Below are 11512 nucleotides of genomic sequence, written 5' to 3'. Positions count from 1 at the left end.
TGAGAGTACAGCTGTGGCCTGGATTGTGACATTTTGCAGGGACCTGAGACAGCAGGAAGGAGGGTTAAACGAGTCTGTGGCCTGTGCTGGGCCTGAATATTGTGAAACTCTGCTAACTTTGTGTCCTACAAATGTGAGTATTCATCATGGACTGTTCTTAAAGGAATTACTGTAGACTGTGCTATACGTAACCTACTACAAGGTGTTCTATGAAACCTTTATCCACACTGAGCTGAAGGATTGTAATTGTTTTTAGTGGCAGCTATTGTACCAGCTAAAAGTGTTGTCCCATAAACTTAGATTTCTCCTACCTAATGGTCTCATAACTCGAACTCCCATTAATCAGAAAAGAAGACCCAAAATCCCTTGTGTGAATGGAGCCGAACTGAGCATGTGCAACTACTGCTCCATTCACTGACTATAGTGGTGGTCAAAAATGTGCACTACTTTGTTATTCACATAGTGAAATTTGGGTTTCTGTATTCAGGATTGGTCACAATAGTCTGACCCTGTTGACAAGTGAGAAATGGTTATTGGACAGTACTTTTAGCACTATAACCAACAAGATGTGAGCCTCACAATACTGTAACTTCTAAGCTGAGTGCCTTTATATAGCATCACAGACAAGCTAAATGCATGATAATTGGTGTGCAAATTGGTGTGCACAGAGCAAAAGCTGTCAACTAGTGTATAAACATAAAGCTTGTGACATCTTTCAGAGACTGTAATTGTTGCGCTTGCTTGAGTAAATGTTGAGTAAAACTTGTTCAAAACTTAAAACTGTGGTACTTGTGTCCATCACTGCTTCATCCCTGTGGGGGAACTCATGTATGGGATCAAAGACACAAGTTCTGACCCACTTACATGCTGTGTCCATTTTGAACATTTTCAGGCCCATATCTGTCCAGTGCTCCACAGCAAGAATGTCTTTCGTTAAGTTTGTGTCTCAGTTCTGAAGATCGTAGTCCATGTACAACAGGGCTGAGGCACTGACCTAGGGAAAAAATTATAAAACTAGTCACATCCAAAATAAAAAAATCTGGGTTCCCACCTATCCCAATGGACATCAGTGTTGGGACGATGTGGAGAGCTAGTTGTAATCCATGAATCAAGATGGTTCTTTTTGCTTGGTGGTTGGATTTTGTAAAATGTCCAGCTCGTTTTCCTTCTCTAAACATAATAACGTAAGATCCCACAATAAGTATTAGTAATATGACGATAAAAATAATTCCAAATATTCTTGAAAATGCACTGGATAAAGTATTTGGACAAGTTGGATCCAGTTTAACAATAAACTGTTGACCCATTTGTATACTTTCATATAAAAGTGACACCACAGGGTCCAATAAGGCAATAATCCATAAACATGCAGTCAATTTAAACTTTAAAGAATGAGCTAATCTTAAGTATTTAAGAGGCCAGCAAATAGCTAGACAAGTGTTCAAAGCCATCAAGACAAGAGTCAACAGCACCGCTCTTCCAAACATTATCTGCACTGCAAAAATGATCCAACAAAAAAGGACTGGGGCATTAACCTGGAAAGCTCTGAAGAGGTTAAATATAACCCCTAGGCCAAAGAACAATGACAAGCACACCAGATGGTGACACAACAACAAGTATCGCACTTCCTTCTTCAGTACGCTGTCTCTCCACACAGTGTGAGTTATCAAGATGGTAAATATGGAGCTGATGAGGAAATCTAGCAGGTAGAAGGAACCTTTGACTGTATGTAGTATTCGACTTGAGCTGGAGTCATCATCGCTAGTGTTCATAGTATATAGGTAAAGTTAAATCTGCAAAACAAAGCAAATATGTAGTTTTTAATAAATGTTTAGACAAATTAATGACCGTATATTAGTATTTAACATACAGTACACATTGGCAGACATATAATAGATCAGGGTCGCTGTTGCCTATGTATCTAGTCGTTATGTTGTAGTAGTGTTATTTATAATCCTTTTTATAATCTATATAATCCATTTGATTGTATGGCGAATATATAAAAAATAATCATGATAATATAGGAAAATAATTTCTTAAAGGGTTATTTCCAACATTAACCCCTTTCTGCCATCTGATGTACTATCCCGTCCAGGTGAGCTGGGACTTAATTCCCAGCGACAGGATAGTACATCTTAGGCAATCAGCTGCAATCACGGGGGGAGCGCGGCCGATCGCGGCCGGGTGTCAGCTGATTATTACAGCTGACATCCAGCACTATGTGCCAGGAGCGGTCACGGACTGCTCCAGGCATATTGACCCCCAAAACATTGCGATCAAACATGATCACAGCGTTCTGGTGGCATAGGGAAGCATCGCGCAGGGAGGGGGCTCATGCGTGCTTCCCTGAGACCTTCGGAACAAGTCCTCCCTGCAGGCCCCGGATCAAAGATGGGTGCAAGGGTCCTTCCGGGGCCTGCAGGGAGGTGGCTTGTTAGTGCCTGCTGAGAGCAGGCGCCGGCAAGCCTCCTGCACTGCCTGTCAGATCGCTGATCTGACACATTGCTTTGCAATGTATCAGATCAGCGATCTGACACAATACAATGATGTCCCACCCTGGGACAATGTTAAAAATTTTAAAAAAAATATTAACATGTGTAAAAAAATTTTTTTAAAAAAACCTAAATAAAGAAAAAATATACAGTATATATATTCCAATAAATACATTTATTTATGTAAACAAAAAGAACAATAAAAGTACACATATTTAGTATCACCACATCCGTAACGATCTGACCTATAAAACTGTCCCACTAGTTAACCCGTTCAGTGAACACCGTAAAAAAAAAAAACGAGGCAAACAACAATGCTTTATCATCATACCGCCGAACAAAAAGTGGAATAACATGCGATCAAAAAGACTAATATAAATAAACATAATACCGCTGAAAATGTCTTATTGTCTCACAAAAAACGAGCTGCCATACAGTATCATCAGCGGAAAAATAAAAAAGTTAAAGCCCTCAGAATAAAGCGATGCAAAAATAATTATGTTTTCTATAAAATAGTTTTTATTGTATAAAACATACACAAATGATAGAAATGAGGTATCGCTGTAATCGTACTGACCCGAAGAATAAATTGCTTTATCAATTTTGCCAAATGCGGAACGGTATAAATGCCCCCCCAAAAGAAATTCATGAATTGCTGGTTTTTGTTCATTCTGCCAAAAATTCACAGAAAAAAACCCAGTGTAGCTATTAGATATATAAAAAATACCTTTTATTGATTTATCTAAAAATACTTAACCAGTGCAGCAACCAAGACCATCACTATGTACCCTACCTGCCAGCGGAGGTTGGCACCCTAAGACCTGCGCAAATGGCGCCCCGCTCACCGTCGGCTGTCCCTTCTACCCCTATATGACCCTGTGGGATGGGGTAGAAAAAACGGTGGAAATAATATTGGTCAAGGATTTAGGCCATGTAGAGAAAGATGGGGAAGGCCAGGGAAGAGGAGATTTGTTCCAACAAAAGGTGGAACTGGTTATCAAGTATCCCCCCTAGGACCCTCTGCCTCTTCTTCCTCTTCCACTGCTTCTGCTTCTTTTTTAGAAAGGAGAAATTTTCCCTACCAGTTGAAAGAGCGGTTGGGGGCTCCTCGATATTAAGTAAAAGAAGTGATGACAAAAGAGTAGTCAATCTATCATCCTATTCTTTGTCTGATATAGAAAGAACAGTTCTCAATAAGGGGTTAGGTTTTGTTCCCACAAATAGATTCAATGAATTTGAATGGGTTAAGGACATTAATCTTTTCACTCGAAAACTAAAATGGAATTTTTTTTTTAAAAGTCATGACCAAGCAGAATGTGTCACTTTGGGTATTGACATTTCAGAATTCACAGATGTGAGTATCCTGACTGATATGTTGGAGGAGGGCTCTAGACCAATTGGAGCTGGTCCCTTCACTAACTTGAAACCTGATAGCACCAGGATGCCCCCTTTGTCCATGAACACAAGCATTGACATATTTATGCAGTTAGTAATGTCCGATTTTAAAAAAAAAACTTGGCACTAATAAGAGAAAAACTGTTTCAAATCTGTCTCTTAATGAAAGAAGGGCCCTTGATGCCCTATCAGAAAAGAAAGATCTGGTGTTTAAACCATTGGACAAGGGGGGCAATCTGGTGATTTTGGATTATACTAATTATAAGGAGATGTGCCTTAAAATATTGATGGATGTATCAACATGTGGGTTGTTACCTAATGATCCAACTGAGAGATTTAATGTTGAATTGGGTGGTATACTCATGGAAGCCTTGGGCTCTGGGTTGATATCAAAGAATGAAAAAGATTTTATGCTGCAAAAAACACCAACTATACCTGTTTTTTTATGCACTCCCGAAGGTGCATAAAGGTTTATCACCCCTGAAGGGACGACCGATAGTTTCAGGGAATGATTCTATCACACAGAATTGCGGCATATATATTGATAAAGTTTTGAGGCAGTTTGTCACAGCTCTACCATCCTATGTACGTAATACGTCAGATTTATTGCTAAAGATTGAAGATATCATGGTTGGTAAACATAATTTATTGGTGTCAATTCACGTTGAGGCACTATATAGTAGCATTCCGCATGATATGGGTTTACGAGCTGTTGATTTTTTCTTAAGATCTAGAGGTACTCAATTTGTTGAACATAATCGGTTCATAGTTCATCTTCTACAGTTTATATTAACACAAAATTGTTTTTCTTTTTGACGGTAAGTTCTACCACCAGCTCAGGGGCACAGCTTTGGGTAGTCGCTGTGCCCCCACCTATGCTAATCTGCTGCTGGGCTGGTTGGAGGACACCGTAGTTTTTAGTGAGGACAATTTGTCTTGGTGGTGCCCCCAGATATTATTTTGGGGGCACTACATTGACAATATTCTGATTTTGTGGACTGGTGATGTTTCTTCTTTTGATAACTTTGTTCAGTACTTGAACAATAATGAGATGGGTCTCAAGTTTACATCAGAAATTGATTCTATTAACTTTTTGGATATTACAATAAGTAAGGATAATGAGGGCCGTTTGGGTACCACTGTATACGGTATAGGAAACCCACCTCTACAAACAATCTACTTAGATGGAACAGTCATCATCCTCTTGGACTCGGGAAGGGGATTCCCAAGGGACAATATCCGAGAGTTAAGAGAAATTGCTCCTCAGGTACTTCTTTCTATACTGAGGCACGTAACTTCAGAGATAGGTTCCTCGAGAGGGATTGTCCGAATAACATTCTTCAGGAAACATTTAAACAGGTGGAATCAGTATCAAGGGCAAGTCTTCTTCAACCTAAGGTCAATGATAAATCGAACCCCCCCTCTGAGATTGATAGGGCACTTCGATGACTGTTCCCAGGAGGTGAGGGGTATTATCAATAAACATTGGGACATCTTATTGGCTGATACGGACATAAGAGAGTTCCTGTCCGAAACACCTTTGATCACCTATAGAAAGGGGAGATCCCTAAGGGATCAGCTAGTACATAGTACCTTTACTTTCCCCCAAAAAAGTGGAACTTGGCTCAACAGAAAACAGCTGGGCACTTTCCGGTGTGGCAGCTGTTCCTTCTGTGGTTATATATCAACAGGAAATCATTTCTGTAGTGAGAGCATGGGTCGAGTGTTTGCCAATAGACATTTTGACAATTGCAAGACAAATGGCTTGATATATGTATGCAAGTGCACTTGTCCCTTAAATTATGTAGGTAAAACAAGGAGGGAGTTGAGAAGGAGAATTGGGGACCACCTGGGTGACATCAGGCATGCTAGGGAGACCCCATCTCTAGACATGTACGTGAGGTGCACCAGGGGGACCTCAAATCCTTCTCTGTTTGTGTTATTGAACTGGTGGCCCCTCAATTAGAGGTGGCAATTTAGACAAAAGGATCCTGCAAAAGGAACTTAGATGGATACATAGACTGGATACTGTTTCTTCAAAGGGGCTGAACAAACAAATTAATTTTGGTTGCTATTTATGATATTCTCTGTTGGCACAATCGGCGAGAAATTTACCTGCTTTATTGGCCAGAAGAGGTCATTTAAAAATCATTATCTGTTCGCATTTGAGGATATTTTATCGGTTTATGTTTGTCAAGTATATCCTTTTGACAAAAGATCATTTATTTAGCCCGAAATATGATACTTTATAGCCTGATCTCTGTAATAATATGGTTGCTACATTATATCTACATGCCATTTTGTTTCATTAGCTTAAATGAGCTATGAAGAACCTCATGTTTAGAGAGGAAACGCGTCGAGTTTCTGTTGTGGACATGCTTACTGGCTATTGAGTTTCTTTATGGATATATCCCCTGTATATTTGGATGAATCACATTTGACGAATTATTTTGATTGGGATATATATATTTTTTTCTATCTAGTTCTATTGATGAATTTTTGATTGTACTAGTTCCAAGGAGGAAATAATGATTTAAAGCACTTTGTAGGGATAACTTGGGGGAGTTTTCTCTGATGTGTTTGGGAACTGTGTATGAATGGACACTGGGGGACCCATGTTTAAGAAACTCCAGCAATATTTGCATTGAATTGGTACTTGAAGCATTATAGCACCTTACTCTATAAATCCCCTTTTTTGACTTATTGACAAGGGATATATTGGGGATAGCCGTCGAGGACCAGGGGCTCCATTTGCGTCAACTTTAAAATAGGGTGCCAACCTCCGCTGGTAGGCAGGGTTAAAGTAGGGTTATCCTTTTTGCTCATTGTGCTTTAAGAGTTAGGACCCTATCTACATCATTGGGCACACCGTATACATGTAACTGTTTTTTCTACCCCATCCCACAGGGTTATATAGGGGTAGAAGGGACAGCCGATGGTGAGCGGGGGCGCCATTTGCGCAGGTCTTAGGGTGCCAACCTCCGCTGGCAGGTAGGGTACATATAGTGTAGTGCAGGGCTAGGCACCTTCCTGGCCTTTCCTATTGTATGGTTTTATATGGTGATGGGTTTGGTTGGTGCACTGGTTAAGTATTTTTAGATAAATCAATAAAAGGTATTTTTTATATCTAATAGCTACACTGGGGGTTTTTCTGTGAATTTTTGGTATAAATTACATCTCCAAAGACATCCTTTTTTCTGTGAATGTTATTTTTGTTCATTCTGCTTAACAAAAATCGGAATAAAAAGCGATCAAAAAATGTCATGTGCCCCAAAATGGTACCAATAAAAACATCAACTCGTCCCGCAAAAAAAAAGACCTCACATGACTCTGTGGACCAAAATATGGAAAAATTATAGCTCTCAAAATGTGGTAACGCAAAAACTATTTTTTCCAATAAAAACCGTCTTTTAGTGTGTGACAGCTGCCAAACATAAAAACCCGCTATAAATAGTAAATCAAACCCACCTTTATAACCGCCTTAGTTAGGGAAAAATAATAAAATAAAAAAAAGTATTTATTTCTATTTTCCCATTAGGGTTAGGGTTAGGGCTCAAGTTAGGGTTAGGGCTACAGTTAGGGTTAAAGCTAAAGTTAGGGTTAGGGTTGGGGCTAAAGTTAGGGTTTGGATTACATTTACAGTTGGGATTAGGGTTGCGATTAGGGTTAGGGGTGTGTCAGGGTTAGGGGTGTGGTTAGGGTTATGTGTTGTGAATTCTGCTCTTGGGCTCCCTCCGGTGGTTGTTAGTGGTAGTGCAGTGGTCTCTGGATTATAGGCCAGGGCAGGTGTTTCTTCTTATTGCAGCTCTATTAGGTATTTAGGTTTGTAGGATCCATCAATCCCTGCCAGTTGTCCATTGTATCTTGGAGGGATTGCATCTCTGTCTGGCTCCACTGCCCTGCTGTCATTTCAGCTAAGTTAAGTGCCTTGTTTTGGTTCTCTGTAGCACGCATGCAGTGTGCTTTTATGTGCAGTGCAATCTATGTGCACTGCACATCTATGATGCAGATATACATCCTATGTCTTTAGTTAGATGTAGTATATAGTATTTTCTGCTGTGGAATTTTCTAGTGTTTTAATACTGACCGCTTAGAACTCTGTCCTATCCTTTCTATCTAGCTAGAAGGGCCTCTTTTGCTAAACTCTGTTTTTTCTGCCTGTGTACGTATTTCCTCTTAAACTCACAGTCAATGTTTGTGGGGGGCTGCCTATCCTTTGGGGCTCTGCTCTGAGGCAAGATAGGATTTCCCATTTCCATCTTTAGGGGTATTTAGTCCTCCGGCTGTGTCGAGGTGTCTAGGCCTGGTTAGGTACATCCCACGGCTACTTCTAGTTGCGGTGTCAGTATTAGGATTGCGGTCAGTACAGGTACCACCTACTCCAGAGATAGTCTCATGCGGCTCCAGGGTCACCGGATCATAACAGTTATGGTTGGGATTAGGGTTAGGGGTGTGTTGGAGTAAGCGGTGTGGTTAGGGTTGGGATTAGGGTTAGGGGTGTGTTTGGGTTAGGGGTGTGGTTAGGGTTATGGTTGGGATTAGGGTTAGGGGTGTGTTAGGGTTAGGGTTGGAGTTAGAATTGGGGGGTTTCCACTGTTTAGGCACATCAGGGGCTCTCCAAATGCGACATGACGTTCAATCTTCATTCCAGCCAATTCTGCGTTGAAAAAGTAAAACAGTGCTCCTTCCCTTTCAAGCGCTCCCGTACACCCAAACAGGGGTTTACCCCAACATATGCAGAATCAGCGTACTCAGAACAAATTGGACAACAACTTTTGGGGTCCAATTTCTCCTGATACTCTTGGGAAAATACCAAACTGAGTTCTAAAAAATAATTTTTGTGGAAAAAAAGATTTTTTTATTTCACGGCTCTGCGTTATAAACTGTAGTGAAACACTTGGGGGTTCAAAGTTCTCACAACACATCTATATAAGTTCCTTGGGGGTCTAGTTTCCAATATGAGGTCACTTGTGGGGGGTTTCAACTGTTTAGGTACATCAGGGCTCTGCAAACGCAACGTGACGCTTGCAGACTATTCCATCTAAGTCTGCATTCTAAATGGTGCTCCTTCCCTTCCGAGCTCTGCCATGCGCCCAAACGGTGGTTCCCCCCACATATGGGGTATCAGTGTACTTAGGACAAATTGGACAACAACTTTTGGGGTCCAAATATCTCCTGTTACCCTTGGGAAAATACAAAACTGGGGCTAAAATGTATTTTTGTGGGAAAAAAATATTTTTTATTTTCACGGCTCTGCGTTATAAACTGTAGTGAAATACTTGGGGGTTCAAAGTTCTCACAACACATCTAGATACAGTACAGACCAAAAGTTTGGACACACCTTCTCATTTAAAGATTTTTCTGTATTTTCATGACTATGAAAATTATGCATTCACACTGAAGGCATTAAAACTATGAATTAACACATGTGGAATTATATACTTAACAAAAAAGTGCGAAACAACTGAAATTTTGTCTTATATTCTAGGTTCTTCAAAGTAGCCACCTTTAGCTTTTGCTTTGCACACTCGTGGCATTCTCTTGATGAGCTTCAAGAGGTAGTCACCGGGAATGGTCTTCCAACAATCTTGAAGGAGTTCCCAGAGATGCTTAGCACTTGTTGGCCCATTTGCCTTCACTCTGCGGTCCAGCTCACCCCAAACCATCTCGATTGGGTTCAGGTCTGATGACTGTGGAGGCCAGGTCATCTGGCGTAGCACCCCATCACTCTCCTTCTTGGTCAAATAACTCTTACACAGCTTGGAGGTGTGTTTGGGGGTCATTGTCCTGTTGAAAATAAAATGATGGTCCAACTAAACGCAAACCGGATGGAATAGCATGCCGCTGCAAGATGCTGTGGTAGCCATGCTGGTTGAGTATGCCTTCAATTTTGAATAAATCCCCAACAGTGTCACCAGCAAAGCACCCCCACACCATCACACCTCCTCCTCCATGCTTCACGGTGGGAACCAGGCATGTAGAGTCCATCCGTTCACCTTTTCTGCGTCGCACAAAGACACGGTGGTTGGAACTAAAGATCTCAAATTTGGACTCATCAGACCAAAGCACAGATTTCCACTGATCTAATGTCCATTCCTTATGTTCTTTAGCCCAAACAAGTCTCTTCTGCTTGTTGCCTGTCCATAGCAGTGGTTTCCTAGCAACTATTTTACCATGAAGGCCTGCTGCACAAAGTCTCCTCTTAACGGTTGTTGTAGAGATGTGTCTTCTGCTAGAACTCTGTGTTGCATTGACCTGGTCTCTAATCTGAGCTGCTGTTAACCTGCGATTTCTGAGGCTGGTGACTCGGATTAACTTATCCTCAGAAGCAGAGGTGACTCTTGGTCTTCCTTTCCTGGGGCGGTCCTCATGTGAGCCAGTTTCTTTGTAGCGCTTGATGGTTTTTGCCACTGCACTTGTGGACACTTTCAAAGTTTTCCCAATTTTTTGGACTGAATAACCTTTATTTCTTAAAGTAATGATGGCCACTCGTTTTTCTTTACTTAGCTGCTTTTTTCTTGCCATAATACAAATTCTAACAGTCTATTCAGTAGGACTATCAGCTGTGTATCCACCAGACTTCTGCACAACACAACTGATGGTCCCAACCCCATTTATAAGGCAAGAAATCCCACTTATTAAACCTGACAGGGCACACCTGTGAAATGAAAACCATTCCCGGTGACTACCTCTTGAAGCTCATCAAGAGAATGCTAAGAGTGTGCAAAGCAGTCATCAAAGCAAAAGGTGGCTACTTTGAAGAACCTAGAATATAAGACATAATTTCAGTTGTTTCAGACTTTTTTGTTAAGTATATAATTCCACATGTGTTAATTCATAGTTTTAATGCCTTCAGTGTGAATGTACAATTTTCATAGTCATGAAAATACAGAAAAATCTTTAAATGAGAAGGTGTGTCCAAACTTTTGGTCTGAATCTGCAATTCTGGCTGCAGGTTGTTCAGCATAACACATGTGCTTTCATCTGTCTACCCAATTTACGAAGGACGCCTTATGTGGCAAATTGGCTCACGTATATTGGCCAATCTATGCGCAAAGTACCTTCCTTTTTTCCATAGCAATTTTTGTAGATAAATATTTCATGTGTACATTATATAGCGCTTTTTTCCGATTTTCTATGGCAGTAATGCATTTTCAATGTTCTAGAGTAATCATTCTTGGTAAATAATGGTGCAATATTTATCGTTTTTCAACTTACGATTCAATTAGTCATCCATAGAGTATTGCGTGCTTTCTGTTACATTTCGGTGGTATATTACACTGTAAAAAAGCAATGAAAAATTTTCTGGAATCAATTAGCTATCCAAAGAGTATTAGGTGCTTTCTGTTACATCTCGTGGTATGTAACAGTTCATAAAACATTGAAAAATATTTCTGGATTCAATTATTCATCAATACAGTTTAACACGGTTATTGTTACATTAAGGCGGTATCTAACACTCCAAAAAACTGTTCATATTTTTTTAGGATGCAATTAGCCAGCCATACAGTTTAACATGGTTATTGTTACATTTTACATTTTTCAAAACCGCTTGGCCTGGTACAGTTCACAAAAAATTTCTGTTGCAAAAATTTACTATTGTCATACACCTGCATGTATTGAAA

The 11512-nt window shown here is 40.3% G+C and overlaps 1 protein-coding gene across 1 annotated transcript; it reads right to left on the bottom strand.

Moving 5' to 3' along the window:
- Positions 1–659: 659 nt before the first annotated feature.
- Positions 660–11166, bottom strand: LOC143810116 (odorant receptor 131-2-like). The gene is made up of 2 exons (XM_077293010.1): positions 11106–11166; positions 660–1793 (listed from the first exon to the last, which is right to left on the bottom strand). Exon 2 carries the CDS (start codon positions 1770–1772, stop codon positions 861–863), a length of 912 nt encoding a protein of 303 aa, XP_077149125.1. The 5' UTR covers positions 1773–1793; positions 11106–11166; the 3' UTR covers positions 660–860.
- Positions 11167–11512: the final 346 nt, after the last annotated feature.

This window comes from Ranitomeya variabilis, chromosome 2 (assembly GCF_051348905.1).
Source record: "Ranitomeya variabilis isolate aRanVar5 chromosome 2, aRanVar5.hap1, whole genome shotgun sequence".
NCBI classification, from domain to species: domain Eukaryota; kingdom Metazoa; phylum Chordata; class Amphibia; order Anura; family Dendrobatidae; genus Ranitomeya; species Ranitomeya variabilis.
The sequence above is the reverse complement of the archived record's forward strand: the minus strand, read 5'-3'. Positions and strand labels throughout refer to the sequence as shown.

Bases quoted from the DNA above. Each gene is read 5' to 3' on its own strand.
- LOC143810116 (XM_077293010.1), bottom strand. From the start codon at position 1,772: ATGAACACTAGCGATGATGACTCCAGCTCAAGTCGAATACTACATACA.